At 55.9% G+C, this 18094-nt stretch overlaps 1 protein-coding gene across 2 annotated transcripts; it reads right to left on the bottom strand.

Annotated features, from left to right (window-relative positions):
* Nucleotides 1–200: 200 nt before the first annotated feature.
* Nucleotides 201–18054, bottom strand: Smg9 (SMG9 nonsense mediated mRNA decay factor). 2 transcript variants are annotated; one of them, XM_003464564.5, is made up of 14 exons: nt 17874–18054; nt 15196–15351; nt 13147–13221; nt 12803–13067; nt 12613–12710; nt 11168–11280; nt 7638–7749; nt 5726–5821; nt 5292–5377; nt 2896–3002; nt 2136–2243; nt 1859–1987; nt 1517–1661; nt 201–726 (listed from the first exon to the last, which is right to left on the bottom strand). In XM_003464564.5, exons 2-14 carry the CDS (start codon nt 15343–15345, stop codon nt 648–650), a joined length of 1563 nt encoding a protein of 520 aa, XP_003464612.2. In that variant the 5' UTR covers nt 15346–15351; nt 17874–18054; the 3' UTR covers nt 201–647. The 2 variants fall into 2 exon arrangements, with proteins under 2 accessions (XP_003464612.2, XP_005001367.2); XM_005001310.4 differs by having other exon boundaries at nt 17721–17977.
* Nucleotides 18055–18094: the final 40 nt, after the last annotated feature.

Raw genomic sequence — 18094 nt, forward strand, 5'->3', positions numbered from 1 at the left:
CTGAGCATGGCCCAGCACGCACAGCAGGGAGGCCTCAGACCATGAGGGCAGCAGAACAACCTTTCCAGCAGCTTCTTCCCCACCAGACACCGGTCTGCATCTGTGCCCCGCACTGGATGCGTCCCCGAGGGGAGGCCGTGGGCTCCAGCAGATGGGGCAACACATCAAGAGGAAGGGAATGAGGAGGAGCGAAGAGCAGGTTGCGCAATGGTGTTTATTTGAGCCACCAGATGCACCCCAATACAGAGCTCTGCAGCCCTACCTCACCTGACCCAACAGGCCTTGGGGTCAGGGAGAGTGGCCTGGTGCTCCCAGCCCTGGCGAGGGAGGGCGGGGCGGGGCGGGGCCGGGCTCCATGGCGACCACTCACACTGCTCCCACTACCTGTCCTTGAGGGGACTTAGGATGGGCAGCTCAGGCCAGGGTGGAGGTGGGGTCTCCTACAGTCACCCCTGAATAAGCCCCCAGTTAAGGTTGGGGTTGGGGACGTTGCTGGCCTTGAACACTTTGTCTCTGGATGAGGAAGTCATGGTCCCTCATCCTCGGGGCCTGCTCCACTCTCTGGCCCATTGAGGCAAGCACAGTGCGCTCCCTCACTGTCCACTGGGGACCGAGAGGCTCTCAACACAGCACCCCTCTCTGTGACCTCAGGCTAGCAGGCGGCTGTACTCTGCCAGGGCAGAGGACTTTTTCACCCCATCCCAGATCCGGGCAGCATAGTGGAACCTGTGAGAGGAGGCCAACAGTCAGGGAGGGTGGCCAACAGGCAGGAAGCCAGGGCCTAGCAGGACCAGGCATGCAACCTGGAGCCTCTTTGAAATCGAGTCCTCTCCGCTCTCACGTCACTTGGGCAGCCAAGCTCCAGGTGCTGGGCTTGGACGAAGACTTCCCAGCCCTGCTTGAAAGTCTGATCCTCCCTCTCCACCAAGCCCTGAGCCAGTGGTGCAGCCTGGCTCCAGCTCCACTCTGCAGCCCTGAGCAGCTGCTGGCTGCTGTGTCCACACCCCCAACCCCTCTGGCTGCAGCCCACGCAGAGACCCTGGGGACTACATCAGAGAAGCTGCACGGAGCCAGGCTATTTCTCTTCCGAATCTGTCTTCAAAATAAGATGAGGCCAGGACCCATTTGCTGAGGGCCCTGGGCACAGAGGTCAGGTGACCCAGGGGCCAGGGCAGCGGTACAGCCCATGTGGAAGCAAGGGGCAGAGCCAATGGGCAGTGGAGGAGGACAGTGCGGGAGACTGAGACAGGGAGATGCTGTGGCCAGCAGACGCCTGGCTCCGGTTGGCTCCCGTCCCTGCCCCTGTTTGGCTACATCACCAGTCATCAGAGTGGAGCTTCTGCCTAAGTAGGCCCACTGTTCCCTCTGGCCATCCAGCAGTGCCTGCCTACAGGTGCGTGGTCCTGCGATGCGGCACTTTTCTCTGCGTCTAAGTTTTCACACTGGTAAACTGGGCATGACCTACACCCCCCTAGCTAATTAGGACCCTTCATCCCACCCGCCGCACAGCTCTCACCAGTTCTTCTCAGTGAGGATGGTGTGTGACAGCTGCGGCCGAGCCATGGACATCACCTGGCTCCGGAGCTTGCTCACCAAGGACTGGAAACTGGGGTGGCCACGGTACCCCGGCAGCAGGGAGAAGAGTGGGCTAGAACCCGGCCCTGGAGGGTGGAGTGGGGAAGCTAAGGGCAGAGTGCCGGGAGAGGGTCTCCTGCCCTGTCAGCCCTGCACCTTCCCCACTCCAAAACAGACGCCTGAAATAGCATCCCAGCACCCGCACAGCTCCGGGGAGTTCCTGTCACTCCCCGCCAGGGCAGGCTGCCTCCCCTGGCCAGGTGCCCTGGACAGGCAAGTGCACCTGCTCGTGGGGGGTTTTCACTCTCCGCCTCGCTGTCCATGAAGGGCACCAGGAACAAGTTGACCTCCGAGTCCAGGAAGTCTGGCGGGAGTCCCGGGAAGATGTTGCACTGCAACATGGACAGAGTACCTGGAGGAGAAAAGGCTTCAGCCTGCAGGTACTGTGCTGTGGGTCTGGGGGTGGGGAGGCATGACAGCAGAGCCGGACAGCAGACTGGACAGGGGCAGGGTTCTGCTGCGGGACTGCATGGGAGGCTGGGGAGGTCCTGGATCCTCACCCTTGTAGCGCAGGTGGGAGTGCGCCATGAGCTGGTCAATCATCAGGTGCATCTGCCTCAGCTTCCGAGGACAGAAGTCCTCCCGGCGAGCTTTGTTCTGCAAGAAGACTGGGTGGGGGGACAGGCCCTGTGAGGCAGGCAGTGCTCGGTCTCAGGGACTCCCCTTTCTCACCCCGAATATCTGCCCTCACTCCTGCGTTCAGATCACCGTGGCAGGTCTTGTGTACCGTGGCACAGCAGCGGGCTGTGCGCACAGCAAGGCTGGGACCCAGTGCCAAGTCAGATCTGGTTTCTGCCCTCGAGGAGCCACCAGTCTGATAGAAATGATAGCTGAGAAAGACAGACACACAGTCAGAAGCTGACAGGGAGCATAGGGGCTGGGTGAGGGTGGAGGAGGCAGAGGAGACCCTGCCTGGGGTGCAGGTCATAAAATCAGGACTAGATCTCTGCAGAAAAGCAACAGTGAGAAGGATATCACAGGCACAGGCATGACGGGTGCAAAGGCTGGAGAGCAGGTGCAGGGGGCCACTTGGATGACCTCAGCACTCACTTCTGAGCCCAGGACTGGAGATGCGGAGGGCCCAGAAACAGGCACACCTGGTCCTGTCCCATTTCAATCACGGAGCGAAGCCCGGACCTGCCTCATAATTCTCAGAAAGTGCTCCTCCCAGATCCCTGCTTCTTCCCTCTCTCCCCACCACCTTAGAGGGCTCCTGTCCCACACCCCTTCATTCTCCCTCAGTGCCCGAAAGCCTCTCACCCAGGTGGGGGTAGTACTCGGTGCCTTCATCAGAGCCCGCTGAGCTGCTGGACTCGTGGCTGGGGGACGGGGTGGAGGGCTTCACCATCTCTGCTGTCTGCAGGAACCTGGGGTGGGATGGAGAGGCTGCTGCTCTTGCCCTGGCACCTTCTAGCCCATGGCAGGGGGGTGGGTCCCCTCGACACTCTCACGAAAGCCCCAGCCACACTTAGAAAGTCAGCTCTCCACCATGCTTCACACACAGTTTCAGGAGTTCAAAGATAAACCTCTCAGATCCACGGCCTTCTGTGAACTCTACACACTGTTTTTGAGCTTGCCCCACTTACAAAACCAAACAGCCAGTCAGGATGGCGCATACCCACAGTCCAGTTCTCTAGGACTGTGACGAGAGCATCACTTGAGCTCGGCCTGGACAACACAGACCTCACCTCAAAAAACAAAAGAAGGCAAAACAAAACTATTTTTCAGAACACTTTTAGGTGGGCAGCAAAACAGCAGAACGCACGGAATCCCCACACACCTGCTGCCCTGCACACACGGCTTCCCTCTCTCAACACCCCACCAGAGCGGTGAGTCTGCGTGACCCACGGCCGTCACCCGCGTCCGCACTCAGCGTGGGCAGCGCTCCTGGAGGTGTCCGTTCCGGGGCTGGGCGTCTCCCTGCCCCACCGTCCCTGCACTCCTGACTCACCGCTCCCCACCCACCAGTCCTGGCACACTCCGTGCACCCTCGCCGCGTTCAGCTTCTTCTAGGATGTCAGACGGTTGGGCTTTTCACACTGGCTTCTTTCATTTAATAATCTGCATTTAGGGATTGTGGTTTGACAGCTCATTTCTTCTTCGCACTGCATAACATCCCATCGCGGGCATGTGCCCATTTCTTTACCCACTCACCAACTGAAAGACGTGTTGCTCGCTTCCAAGTTTTGGCAATTATGAATAAAGCTGCTATAAATATCTGCTGTTTGCAGGTTTTATGCACACATGCTTTCAGTTGGTGCTGTCTAAAAATAACCTTTCCAAGTAAGTAAAAAGTAAATAGAATAAATCTGGTAGGGTTAACGGGTCTGATAAAACGTGTGGACTTTCTCCTCATTCACACAGATTACCTGCAATTTCATGGCCTATTACTCAGAAGTCCACCAGTGACAACGGCTTCCATTCGAGGCTCTGGCAGGTGCACCAGGCCAACACCCTGTCCCTCCCGAACCTGAAGCCCATGAGAGCAGAGCTTCACCTGTGCTGCTCACCCGTGTGCCCAGTGCCAGGTATGCACAGACGTTCAGCATGTTTGTGAAGTGAAATGAATCTCAGCAGACAGTGAAGGGGACTGTGTCAGCATTAAACCACCTAGATCTGGTCACAACGACCCTAGCAAGTCTTTTTAAATTTTTTTTTCAATTGGCCACACCACAACTCACCCCCACCTCCAGCATTACTAATGCAAACAGGAAGGAAGCTTCCAACCATAAACTGCTTTCTTGGTACAGGGCACTCTGCTGACTGCTTACACAGAACAGTCTGCCACTGAGGAACTCAGGAAAGACCCCAGCAGGAGCTGGGAGTCCAAGCCAGGGCTGCTGGCTTCGGGCACATCTGCTCTCTGACTCAGTTTTCCAGTCCCCCTGAGTCCTCCTGCCTCTTCCTTGTGCCCAGGGCCCAGGCCCAAAGCGGCCCCCACCACTGTCTTCTACAGACTGAGGCTGAAAGAGATCCTTGGGGCCAGGGGTGCTGAGCCAGTCTTGTCAAGGGCACTTCTGGACCGCATAGCTGCTTCAGGCAGGGCTCCTCCAGACCCAAAATATATCTTTTTTTCTGCTGTCATGGGCTGGCACTCATGTCAGGGAGAGGATGCGCCACAAAACTCCCAAGAACCAGGGCAGCCAGGCCCCTGTGCTATGCACTTACAAATTCGTACTAAATATCCAGCAGTCACTGTGCAGGCACCTTTGGGGACCTCTCTCCCTGCAGTGGCTTACATCACTTCCCAGCACAGAGATAAAGGCGGTAAAGGAAACAGCAGAGGGCAGTAACAGGATGCCAGCAAGGTCGGGGGAAGCCTGAGGTCTAGGGAGCGGCACAAGGGAGGGAGGGAGCAGCAGCAGGTCTGCAGAGAAAGTGCTCCCAACCTCAGGGTGAGGAGTGCAGCGGGCTGAGTTCAGTCCTGAGGCCCACTCCACCTTCAGTGGAGTCAGGGAAAGCCAGGGCCAGAGGGCTGCGGTGAGGTAAGCACGAGAAAGAGGAGAAGCAACAGTCAGTGGAGGCTCCCAGGCCTGCGTTTGGAGGGCAGTGGGGCTGGCCCAGCCTCCTCCTCACACCTTATAGGGTCCCTCTGACGCTGTGTGAAACCAGAGTCGCGGGCCCTGGGCCTGTCCCATCTCCCCAGCACTCCTCACCTGTACAGACTGAGGTCTGTGAACCAGTCCTGGACCACAATCACCACGTGACAGACCGTGAAGAGGAAGGCAGCGATCTGCAGTGACTGAGGGACAGGAAGGGATGCAGAGTTGAGGGACTCCCCGGCCAGACCGGGGTGCTGGATTCCAGGACCTAGCTGTGACCCTGGGGCAAAGGCAGGGAGCCTCCAAGCAGCATCTGTGCGAGAGCTGTGCCAGCCCTGCCAGCACAAGCCGGCCCTGGTGAGGCGAGGCAGGAGCATCACTGCCCTCTTACACAGGGCTTGGGGTTACTCGGTGCCACCCTCTTCCCACAGCTCTTAGGGTTCCCAGGGCTCTCTCTAAGTGGAAGTGCAGCCAATGACCGAGTCCAGCTCCCCATCACAGACCTCAGGAGGCAAAACCCTCCCCCCGGCCTGGCCCAGCTTGCTCACCTGCATCTCCACGTAGGTGTGGGGAAGGTTATACTCAGGAGGCAGCTTCCGGTCATTGTTGATGAGATGGTCCAAGATGGAGGGGCTCAGGATGGGCTGTGGCCAGAGAGAAAAAGCAGCATGAGGGAAGGGGCCGTGGTGGCAGCCGAAGTGCCACACGCTGAAGGCAAACACAGTGCCTCTTTCAGGACGAAACAAGGTCAGGCACAAGCAGGTGACTTCTAATTAGTGCAAGAGGAGGCTGAAGGAAAAAATTTCAAAGCAACACGCTTTCCCCAGCTCTTCTACAAATCATTACGCTCTCCAGCACCTCAGGCCCTAACGGAAGAAATCTCCTACTGCTAATAGGTTCACCATGTACTTGAATGAGTCACATCCCTTAAAGACTCTTTTGGTCATTTGTTGTTTCATATGCTTTCAGAACTGTGCTAATTATTCAGGTCAAAAAACAGTGATAAGTGTGAAACTCAGTGAGGATTTAAAAATCCTAAAATCCTATCAGTGCGTAGAGTCTGTTCGTGCTCACCCAACTTTTCTTTTCTTTTTCTTTTTGAGACAGGGTCTCTCTATGCAGATCAGGCAGGCCTTGAGCTCACTTTGTAGCCCAGGCTGGTCTCGAACTCGCAACGATCCTCCTGCCTCAGTCTCCCGAGTGCTGGAATCCCCAGGCATGAGCCACCACGCCTGGCACCCAACTTTTCTTAAAGGAGCACTCTGAAAAGCAGCAGGGCCGACTGAGCCAACAGCCTCCTGGATTCCCACTGCAGAGTGGAATTCTGCTGGTCAGGGCTTTCCCGACCGCTTGCTTTGGAGAACTGGACATGGTGAGCTCGGCTCTTCTGTCTTACTAACTTCCTTTCTCCTTGTGGGCATCTGACCCTGCCCTCAGCCACATCCCTGTGCTGGGCTAGCACAGGGCTCACCTTGCAGTCTACGTTTCCCACACTCTTGTGTCATCAATGAGAAGTGACCAGAAACCTAGTCCTCCAAATGTACTGCCCATTACGGGCCAGGCCCCGAACCCAGAGGAGCTGTGCCCAGAAGGACCTGCCGGGTGGAAAACTGAGGCGCACGTGGAGGGTCACTACTACGATGGGAGGTGCAGGGGGCAAGGGGTGTAGAGAAGGGAGGCTGCCCAGGAGGCCGCAGCGGAGGCAAGCTGTCCCTGTAACAGTGCTCCCTGCTAAGAGTGCTCAGCACCTAACTGTGCTGGGCACTGTGGCCAGGGCATCCCTTGGACCACACTTCACAAAACCCCCAGGAGACAGGCCGGCAACTTTATTCTCCCTGTGTAAGAGAACTGAGGAATGGAAACATCAAACAAGCTGCCCAAGGTCCCACAACTCATCAGTGGTTTTCGGGAGACAGAAGAGGATGTTCCCAGTCCAAAGGAGGCAGAGGGGCACAGGGCCTGGGGCACAGGCACCCCAAGAGAGTCAAGTCAGTGGCGGGCTGAGCACCTGGCCACTGCCTGAGAAGAGCTGGGAGGAAACGCGGGCAGGTGAGCCGCAACAGCAGCGAGAAGCCGATGAGGGCCCAGCCAGGTCCCAGCGCGCACTTACCCTGGGCTTTCTACTGCATCCTGCAAACCCCTAGGAGGCTGAGTACCACCCTCATCCCCACACAAGAAGACCGGCACTGAAGGCAGCGAAAGCTGACCCTGCTCAGCTGCTACGTATTGAAGGGCAGGCTGTGGACAGACCAACCCCACGTCCACACTTCAAAGGACTCCACCTATAGACCCTTTAGTCTGCGTGCAGGGTGAATGGGAGACACGCAAAATCTGCCGGGCAGAGCACAAGGACCAAGAATGACACAACTGGCTGAGGCCGCCAGCAGCCTGGGGTCCCTCAGGTCTGGTTTACAAACCCTCCCTGCTGGCTGGTAGGAGAGGTGAGTTGGGGGCAGGCACCTGGGTGTCCAGGAAAACAATCCGCTCTTGCGTAATAAAGAAGTCAATGCCGCTGGTCTGGTTGCCGCCCCGCTCCTTCATTTCAGCGCTCTGGGCCCGGAAAACATACGCCCTGTGGAGAGGAGCAGGCTGGGTACAGGGGAGCTCTGGCTCCTAGCCTTTGACGTCTCCAGAGTGCATGCACAGGAGCCATGGCCCTGCCTGCCCACTTGGCTTCCATCTGCAGCCCACGTCTGGCAGCCATGTTTCGTCTCTCGGGCTTCACTCAGTCACCAAAGCCAGGAGCAGAGGTCCTCAAGAGCAGAGGCTCTGCCGACTGCCAGGGCTCCAACCTTGGCTCTGCATCCTCTGGACTTTGTGGCTGTGGGCAATTTTGATCTCTTATCCCTGTTCTCTGCAATTTCCTCAACTATAACATGGGGATAATCACAGCACCCAGACCTCCCAACTCCCATGAGGCTCATCTAGGCAAAGCCCTGAGAAGGATACCGCATGGGCCGTGATGCAGGATCCTTGGCTGCTCCTAGGCAGGCAAGGGGATACCACTTCAACACCCTCCATCCCCACAGTGGAAGTCTGGAGTCTTGTTCTCCAGTTCTTGAGAAACCAGCTCTCCTCATCCCCACCTGTGCTGGCTGCTGGGGACAGGAATGCAAAGTAGGCAGAGCCAGGCCCTCCCCTAAAGCAGAGTTCAATTCTGTGACTCAGACAGTGAACTTATCTCTGGAAAATCAGGAGAACAGTACCTGCCTGCCAAAGGGTAATTTCTAGCAAACACTGCCCCCTCTGCCAGTGACCAGGACAGATCAGTGAACAAAGACTGCCTCTGTGGGCCTTCTGGCCTGGCTTACAAATCAACAGGACTCAGTGACCAGGGGTTATAAAGAAGAGGCGTGTGGCATTTGAGTAGAGATAAGGCAGTTGGAGGAGCTGAGAAGGGCTGCCGTGAAGGAGCAGACCCATGGCTGAGGGCAGGAGAGAAAGCAGAGGGTCAGTAGGAGGTGAATGTGAGGGGGACAGAGGAGAGGACTATTCTAAGCAAAAGACAGGTGGTCTGCACAAGGACCAGTCCGGGCAAGAACAACAAGAACAAGCCCGGGTGGGCTGGGGACCAGGGGGGCAGCAAGTGGAGCCCATGCAGGCCATCTTAGGGCATGGTCAGGAACTGGGGCCTTGGCCTACAAGCCTGGCAAAGGCCCTGGTAATGCGCAAGGGCTGGCAGAACAAGTTTTGGTTTGAAAAGCCCTTCTTGCTGCTGTGTGACAAGGAGAACAGAGTGGAGAGAAGAGAGAAGGGCTGACAGGCCCCGCACTGCGTGGCCTCCCTCCAGCTCCCTACCTCATCCCCTCCTGTGACGCCAGTCTGTTTCGTGGGGGTGGGGGTGCAGGCAGCTAGGGGTCATAACCCAGGCTTTGCACAGGAGGCAAACATGCTACCACGGAGCCATTTTGCTCCTGAGCTATTTCCCCCCTTTCCCCTCCTCTCAGGCTGCACTCCCGTCACCCAGCTGAGCCCCAGCCCAGAGGCTTCATCTGTGCCCGCCCTTGCCCTGACATGGTCCATGTCCTCCCAGCCTGTTTCAGTCCACTGTCTCCTTGTCCCAGCCCTCCTTGACCGCCCTGTATAAAACTGTAACTTAGGCCACCTCCCTCCAACTCACTCCCTTCTGTTTTCATCTTCTAATGTGCAAAGTAAAAGGCTGTTTTGTTTATATCTCCCCATTAAAACATGAGCTCTGGGAAGACATGTTTTGGTTAATTTTGTCTACTACTGTGCCTAGCACCAAGAACAGTGCCTGACACATAGTTAGCATTCAACAGAGTCTAACTGGACTAAACTAAGACAGAAAGGCCACATAAGAGGCTCCTGGCATTCAGCAAGGAGGAGGGAACGAAGGAAGGGAGAAACAGATGAATTATGAAGAGAGGTTCGGCCAATGAGACTGATAGAAAGAGTCAATCCCCAAGTCCACCATACCGCAGGCTCATGGGTCAAAACCACAAGCTGGTGAGCCAGGTACAGTGGCGCACACTTGTAGTCTCAGCTCTCAACAAGCTGAGTTTCGAGCATGGGCTACATAGTGAGTTCGAGGCCAGTCTGGACTACATATTGAGAGCTTGTCTCAAAATGAAATGCAATGAAATAAAAAAAAACAAGCAAAATAATACTAATTAACAACATAAACTGAGCCAGAGGCATTCTCTGGCTTGGGAATCTGAACTGAGAGCCTGGAGGAAATTGTGCCACTGCGGCTGAGAGCTGACATGGAAAGGAAACTGAGAGCCAGGACAGTTCCAAAGGGCGTGAGGCTGAGGGCAGCCAGCACAGAGGAGGTGGCAGGGGGCCGACCTGGAGGGGGCACAGGAGCCTCACAGCCCAATTCTGGAGGATTCCAAGGAGTCCCACAGCAGGGGTTCTACCCATTGCCGGGTCTCCATTAGCACCTCCAGCCCAGCTGCTGAAAACTGGACCCGGTCCCTAGACGAAAGCCAAATGCAGATATGCACAAAATTCTGCACATGCTGTTAGTGCGAGTCCTGACTATGTCTCTGCTCCTTACTACCCCAAGTGGCTGCTTTCCCTGGTTGTCCCCGAGTTTGAGTCCTCATTGAGGCGCACATCTCCCCCACTCCCTAATCCTCGCCTTTCTCCCTTCCCTGTACTGCTCCTAGTTTCAGGTCCCATTTCTTTTGTTTGCTTGTTTTGCTTTGTTTTTTGTTTTTTTTTTTTGAGAAGGGGTCTTGCTAAGCAATTCTGGGTGACCTTGAACTCACTACACCATCCAGGCTGGCCTCGAACTCATATCCTCCTGCCTCGGCCTCCCCAGTGGTGGGATCACAGGTGTGCGCCACCACGCCAGGCTACAGGTTCTACTTAAGTTCCTCTCTTCCCCAAATTCCCTTCTGATTTTATAATTAACTGCATCCTTACTGAAGAATATTGTTTAGGCAAGGGAACCCTTATGGCCCATCCTCTCCAGGCCACAGGAGGACTGAAGTTGTATGGGACCCGCCCCTTGCATCTGGTTCTCTTTTCCACTCGATTCCCCAGATCCTATCGGCCTTCACCCCATAAGCACCAAGGCTCTATGCCAAGTGCCTGTAAGCTTCACCTTCCTCACCTTGCTTTATCCTCTAAACATCTACCTAAACATGTGATACTGGGAGGTGAAAGGTCCAGGCCCAGAGCCAGCAGCTGGTAACAGCAGGACGGAGCCTGAGGGGGCCTGCACCCAAAGCCTTAATGACTGTATCACTGGGAACCATGTCCTGGGGCAAGGCAAGCAGGAATGAAGAACAGGGCCGGCTGCCTCGCAGCCAAACAGACCCATCCAACCTATTATCCTCCTCAGCGGACAAAGACACTAAAGACACGGATACAGCCCTGGGGGGACACAGCTTCTCCACGTCCTCTGGTAACACCACTCACAACACCCAGTCTCCTGCCTGCCCTGCCCTGCCCCGCTGCTGCCCCAGCAGGGTGCCCACCTCCCTTCTGGCCTCCTATATCCGTATCTGATGCTCCCTCACCTCTGGTCTTCCTCAGGAGTGTTGGCTGATAACAATGACATCACCATGGACTTTCCTGTCCCCTGGAGGCCCAGGACACCCACCACCAACACATCAGTCTGGTCCAACAGATACTGTGGGAAGATGCAGAAATATGAGCATGAAGAATCCGTCAGGGGTCACAGTGAGAGGGAGACCCCAGAGATCTCTGTGCCTGGTATCCTGCGCTATCAGATACGGAGAAAAACTTCTCATGTGGGCAAAGGGCCTCTTTCCCATGTCATAGTAAGGTTATGTGGAACGTTCTGAGTGCCAGGATCGGCATTTGTAAGAGCCCTGAGGTAGAAAAGAGCCTGGCATGGTCAAGACACTGAAACTAAAGGGAAGTCAGAGTGGGTGGAACACAGCCGGCAAGAGGAGGCTGCTCTTGAAGAAGGGAGTGTGCAACCCAGGAACACAGAAAAGATGCAGCATCTCAGGGCTCCTGGAGCAGACTCCCACTTCTGGCAGGATGGGAAAGCGAGGGAACAGACAACACAGGAAGCCGCATGCACAAGGGTGATCAGAACGTCTGGGCCTTTAGCAACAGTCCGGAGACCTCTGCCTCAGGGCTACCAGCATTGCTGACTCTTACCACCAGGGGGCAAAAGAGACACTCCTAATGGCAAACAGCTCTGCCCTAAACTGCCGTGCTCAGAACTGGCAGAAAAGCTTTTTTAAAAAACAAAACAAAATAAAAAAAGCCTTCATGAGGTTTAAAACCTTGAAACAGAAGAGCAGTCCCTGTTCAAATGGTAGGCACAGATCTCATGTGGCCATTTAACTTAACTAAAAGTACAATTTTAAAATTTTAGAGTTTTCTTCTTTGGTTGCAAGCCCGATATGGGGCAGTGACTACTGTCCAGGACAGCAGGCACAGAACACTGTCATTGCAGCGGGAAGATCTGCTTGACAGAGTGAGCACAGAGGTGGTGGGGGCCAGGTGGCACACGGGCCCAGCCGTTGTCCTAAGGTCAGGCTGTTGGGGAAGCAGAGGGGCACTCTGGGAAGACAGGGACAGGACTGTGATATGACGGGTGTGAGGGAAGCAGGGGAGGTAGGCACCCCGGGCAGGCACAAATGAGGTCTGAACTAGAGCAGGGGCTCAAGGACCTGTTCCCCCGGGGAGTGCCAATGACAGCAGTTTACACTGAGGCACCACGGGTCCGACCCAGTTGGCAGTGCCCAGGGCACCTGGGGCAGCAGTGAGGTTCCTTCTTCAGAGCCACATGTGCGTATTTCAGGCTGTCACACACAGCTGAGCTGAACAGATGAAATTCAGCCTGGTGAGGCGAGAGCTTTCCCACTCCAGCCCTCACTGCTGCAGCTGCCCGGAGGCGGGTCAGTGTGGAAAGGCTGCTAAGAGCTGGAGGCCGGGAGGAGACAGAGGAGGATAGCTAGCGCAGCTCAGGAAGGGGCCCTGGTACCTCAATGGCACTGTCACACCAGTTCATCTGGTCATCCACCAACTTGATGCTGTGCTTCATGCGCTCTGGGGGCAGCAGTTTGGCCTGGCCCACCACGGCTGGATGGGCGGGAGGAGGAGACAGAGGATGGGGTGAGGGTCTGGGCACAGGGGTGCCCCTCCCAAGTCCATCCTGCCCGGCCCCCACTCACGGTCCATGGCTGTGGGCGCGGCAGTGCCCATGCCCCGGTTCTGGATCTGGTACACAGGCTGTGTGGGTCTCTGCCCTTCCTTCTCGCCCTTGGGTGGTGCGGGGGCTGCAGGGGGTGGTGGGGCAGTGCCCTCAGGGGTAGAAGCACCTGTCCCGGCCACTGGGCCCTTCCCCTCCTCCCTCGGCTTCATGAGGACGATGGGCTTCTCCAGAGGGGCTGGAGCTGGTGGTGCGGCAGGTGCAGCTGGCGCTGGCGGCTGCTTAGACTACAGGGATGAAAGGGTTTCAGCCAGTGGGGGAGACCCCTTCCCTGCCTGCTGCCTTCCTCCTCCTCCTCCCACTCACCCGCTCTGCCGGAGGTTTCGAGAGGATGATGGGAGTCTTCTGCATGACGGCTGTGCTGGCCTCTTCACTGCCATCCTGTGGGGAGGGACACGGTTACCAACCCTGGCTCTCCCTGACACTGTGGAAGGCCTCTATGTGGCAGACACTACATTAAAAGCCTCCATGTTACTCCCTCAACCCTCTGACTACCCTATGAGACTCCCACTTACTCCCATCTTACCAAAGGGAAAAACAGGCACAGAGAGGTGAGGTGGCTTCCTCAGAGTCACAGTTAATAAGCAACAGGGCCAGGTCTGAGCCCAGGCAGTCTGCCTCCAGAATCGTCCCCCCATCCTGACCAGCTGCTCCAGGTAGGAAGGAGCTGGGGCACTGGAGCTGGGAGAGCTAGGTTCAAGGCCAGCCCTGCCTCTTGCCCACTGGGTGGACTTGCATGAGGAGCCCTCTCTGATGGCCTGGTTTCTCCTCTGCTGTGCAGGGACAGGGGCTCCTTCCTCTCAGATGGGTACAAGGATGACGGGACCAGGACTAGTGACTTTCGAGTGGCACCTGACACACGGAAGTGCTGTGATGCTGCTGCAGCACCTGCCATCCTGTTCCCCTTCTCCCCTGCACCCTGTCCCTGGCCAGCAGGCTGGTGGCTGGAGTCCCACACGCTGCCTTCTTCCAGCCCCCTTGGCTCACCCTCATCTTACGCAAACAGACGGACCTTGGTTCGAGCCCCGTTCCTCTTCCGGGTCCGCCTCTTCCCCCACACAGGGAAGGTCCCCCCTTGTGCCTGCCCACGTCACCAGCTCATGGTGAACAGCACCAAGGGCAGCACCAAGGGCTCTGGAGAGGGAAGGGCTACAGGACAGGGGCTTCGGTCTGCGGGAGGTGGGAGGTGCGGTGACCCGTGAGGGTGGAGGTGACAGACAGATGCACTCTGAAGGCTGACGCCCAGCCCTCACGTTCCTAGCGGGGGGATCAGGCGGGGAGAGAAGTGTCCAGGATGAGGCCCAGTTGGAGGACTGTAGTATGCCCGGCCTAGAGTCAGCAGGAGGCAGCTGCCGATCGGCAGCCACACCAAAGATCAGGCGGGGATGTGGGAGCTGCGTGTGCGGGGAGCAGAGCTGCTGGGGCAGGATGATGGGAACATGCCCAGGTGCGTGTGGCAGAGCCCCCGTGTTGTCCCTCTGAGAAGGAAGAGGCAGGAGCCCAGCTCACAGTGACTACATCCGTCTTGAGCTTGTAGTTTTACAGCTCAGAAACTGGTCCCAGTGTCCTCTCTTTCTATCCCGCCAGGTGTCTGAGGTGGGGCCTACAGAGAGGGCCAGGAGTGAGCCTACACAGAGCCTAGAGAGAGGGCAGGAGCGAGGCTGGGCCAAGGCACAAACCAAGGCCTCCAGAAGCTCAGGTCCGGGCACTGGAGCAGGCAGAATGAGGCGGGCTTGAGACAGCACTAGCACTGGACCTGGACCTAGACCTGGACCTGGACCTGGACATGAACCTGGACCTGGACCTGAGCATGATCCAAAGCTTACTGACCTCAGCTTAGCCCCCCCACCTGGGGCCTCACTCTTAGGACAGCAGCACCTCTCAGCACACACCTTGCAATGCCAACTGCACTCAGGGTGAAAGCCAGAGTTCTTTCTAAGGCCCACCAGGCCCTACAGGACCTGACCCAGTTACCACTGTGACCTCAACCCTTTGAGTCTCCCTCCTCTCTCACCCACTGAGCACACTGGCCAAGAACACACCAGTCACGGGCTACCCCAGGGCCTTTGTGAGTGCCGTTCTTACCACATGGAATGCTCATCAACTCAGACTCTAACATGGTTTCTCCCCTTGTCTCCTTTGGTCTCTGTTCAAAAGTCACTCTCTTTTCAGAGACCTTCTCCCTGTGCTGTCTAAAACAACCCCTTTCTCTTTCTCCACCTTCTCACTCCCCCAGGGAAGCTCTGTTTAGAGACCAATCCTTGGGATCTAGACTGAAGCTTAGCAGGTGGCAGATGTGCAAGCTGCATTCACGGGACAAAGAGAAACAGAGGTGCTGCTCTTGGGTCCACTCACCCGCCTTTCTCTTTCCCACGGTGCGATGTAGTCCCTTTCCCGACCGCCAGGCCCGGAGAGATTCTGCGGGCCACCAGAGCTGGGGTCTTTCCACCGCCGGCGCCGTTCTATCCCGTAGAGCCCGGGCTGGCTGTGCCCCGACTCAGACATGATGGCCTGCAGGAGGGACGAGAGGGTTTCAGGTAGAGTCTCTTCCTACTCCACCTGCTCCCCCTGGGCGGTATGGAGGCGCTGCCCTCCAAAAGAGCTCCACGCTGGGCAGCAGCTGGGCACTGTTTGCTCCTTTCAACAGGGTAAACCCTAGTTCTGTGCTCCATAGCTGTCCAAGCACACTTCTCTGTTCTGTTTGCAGTTAAGCAGGGCTGCATGACTACGAGTACTTTCTGGCCAATGATACAGCCCAAGTGTGATTTGGCAACTTCCAGAAACTTTCTTCACAGAAGCTGGCATGTGTCTTTTGCCTCTTCCTCTCCTGACTGGAAGGAATGTGTGTGTGGAGGGTGAAGTGCAGGTAGCCATTTTGGGCTATGAGGCAACTTAATGGCCAGCATGCTATAACAAGACAGAAGGCTCAGCAGCCCCTCATTAACCTGTGGAGGCAGTGACAAACAGATGTATTTCTCTTGTCACCAAAACTATCTGAAATGCTCCCAGAACAACACAACTCATAAGGCATTTCCCATAAAAGTGGGCTATTCTCCCTCCCCAAATATGGCACAAACCACCACCGAGCTCCTCAACCTTCTGGTCACTCAATACTGGCATACACGGTGCTGGGGAGCCCGCATCCTCGGGTCTCATTTAACCTGATATCCTAACATTTTGGCCCGTTTACCTTCCACCCTGAAGGTCTGCCATCCCTCATTCCAAATTTCGCTTCATTTAGGGCTCTCACAGGACTCATAAGATGTCCTGTAAGATACAGAACCCACTCTACCATTTAAGCACTGGCTGACAGGTCCCTCAGGAGTGTTTCAAGGGGGATCATGCTAAAGAGGGCTTCAGAGCACTTAACTGTTTGGAGGACCACTTAGGGCTATCTGCTCCAGCTCAGAGGTCAGGCTGGCAAACTGTGGCCAAATTCGGTCTGTGTCTGGTTTTCTAAACACAAGGTTTTGCCGGAACACAGCCATAGCCATCAGTTTACAAAATGTCTTTGGCCTCCTCCTCCATGCTATGGCAAAGGTGAGCAGTTAAGACAGGGACAATGTATTCTGCAGAGCCTAGAACGACTGCGCTCTGGTGCTCATCCCCACTTAGTTTTAAGGAGCCTGTTAAATCACTAGGAATCCTTCCCTGCGCCACCTCGGTAATGACATCAATAGGTCCCTGTGGTAGATACCCTAGAACGAACACATCTGCTTACAGGATGCAGGAAAAACTCTGCTTGCTGGGCAGGGGCTTGGCTAGCCACCCTCGCTGCTCTAAGTGACCTCTCCCTAGCCACAAACCAGGATGAAGATGGCCTTCCTAAACAGAGAAGGACCAGGGCCTGTTTATGGAAAATGATTCAGTCAGCACTTAAATGACTGTTTACAGTCTCCCAAGGACATCTCTCCAGAACTTGGGACTCTTTCCTCCCCTGCAATTAAGTGTCTGTTTCCACGTTATTCTGGAAACCTCCCCAGTGCTTAAGTGTCTGTCTTCATCCCCACTGGGGACTCTGCCCCAGCACTAATGTCTGTTCAGGTACCTAAGATGATCTCTTTCCTGGCAAATAAGTGTCCATTTGCAATTATTCTGAAACTAACCACAGTACTTTGAGTCTATTTAACAGCCCTGGGGGAGCACTCGTCTATATACAATCTGGGTACCCCAATGCTGTTTCCAGGCTCCTTTGGGGATCTCCCAAACTCAGCCAGCCTGTCTAGTGTCTATTCACAGGACTCTTATGGTGACTTCCCAGGAAGAGTCTGATTCACCCATTCTTTGGGGGGCTTTCTCAATATCTAAAACATTACTTCACACATTCCCATTAGGGGGCCTTCTGGGAATCAAAGCATCTATTTTCAAGTTCTTTGGGGGGCCTCCAATTTCCAGCTGTGTTTCCATCTATTCTCTTGGGGCACCTGGCACCCCCAAAATTCATAATAATCTATTCACGCCTCTTTCTAAGAGCTCCCTGGTACTTCATGTTTATTTGCAGGTTCAGTTTACGAAGTTTCCCGCGGGGCGCTCCACAACTCAAGTTTCCTCCCTCAGCGGTCTGCTACCCAGAATCTGCTTGGACGTTAAGCTTCTCCTTGACATGCTATGAGAGTGATGTTCCCAGTCCTTTTAAGACAAATTATAGGTTCTACCTATTAGAACTCCCGGGGCTCATTTCTACTTATCCATTATTTGTCATCCCTACCCTGACTGGCCAATCTGTCGTTTAACCTACAGCCCCGGCTTCCTAGCCAGCTGCACAACCGGCCCTTTAACCGGTAGAGGACTGTCGTCGAAGGGGCAGGACTTGTGGCGCGCCCCACCTCCTCAAGCCCCGCCCCGTCAGCGCGCGCCCTTCGCGCGAGCTCGCGCCTTACCTAAGGCGACTGCTGATTGGTTCCTGGGGCCGGGGCGCGCGCTCGCCTGTGACGCGGTGAGGTGGGGGCAGGGAAATTCCACAGGCCACCAGCCAGTAAATGGTATTTGGGGATCAAGGTTGTGAAAAAGAGACAGAGAAAATGGACACTGACCACTCCACAACTGGCCTGGCGTCCTGGAAGAGCGACCTAAAAGAAGCCCTGCCTCAAACAGGAAGAGGAGAAGGAGGAGGTATCGCGATGCCAAGCCGAACTCAGGTCCCGCCGGCTGCTGGCTTTGCGCATGCGTCACGGTCAAGCCTTGCAAATCCGTCAGGCTGAGCATGCTCTGATGGACGTGTTCTACTTTACCACGCATGCGGATTACGGAGCGG

Source organism: Cavia porcellus, unplaced genomic scaffold (assembly GCF_034190915.1).
Source record: "Cavia porcellus strain 051 isolate PalLab524CR breed Dunkin Hartley unplaced genomic scaffold, mCavPor4.1 scaffold_7, whole genome shotgun sequence".
NCBI lineage: Eukaryota > Metazoa > Chordata > Mammalia > Rodentia > Caviidae > Cavia > Cavia porcellus.

Coding starts and splice junctions, on each gene's coding strand:
- Smg9 (XM_003464564.5), bottom strand. CDS start 15,345: ATGTCTGAGTCGGGGCACAGCCAGCCCGGGCTCTACGGGATAGAACGG. Junction 2,244..2,895: donor CGAGTACTACCCCCACCTGG/GTGAGAGGCTTT, acceptor CCCCCCACCCAG/TCTTCTTGCAGAACAAAGCT. Junction 1,662..1,858: donor TGAAAACCCCCCACGAGCAG/GTGCACTTGCCT, acceptor TCCACCCTCCAG/GGCCGGGTTCTAGCCCACTC.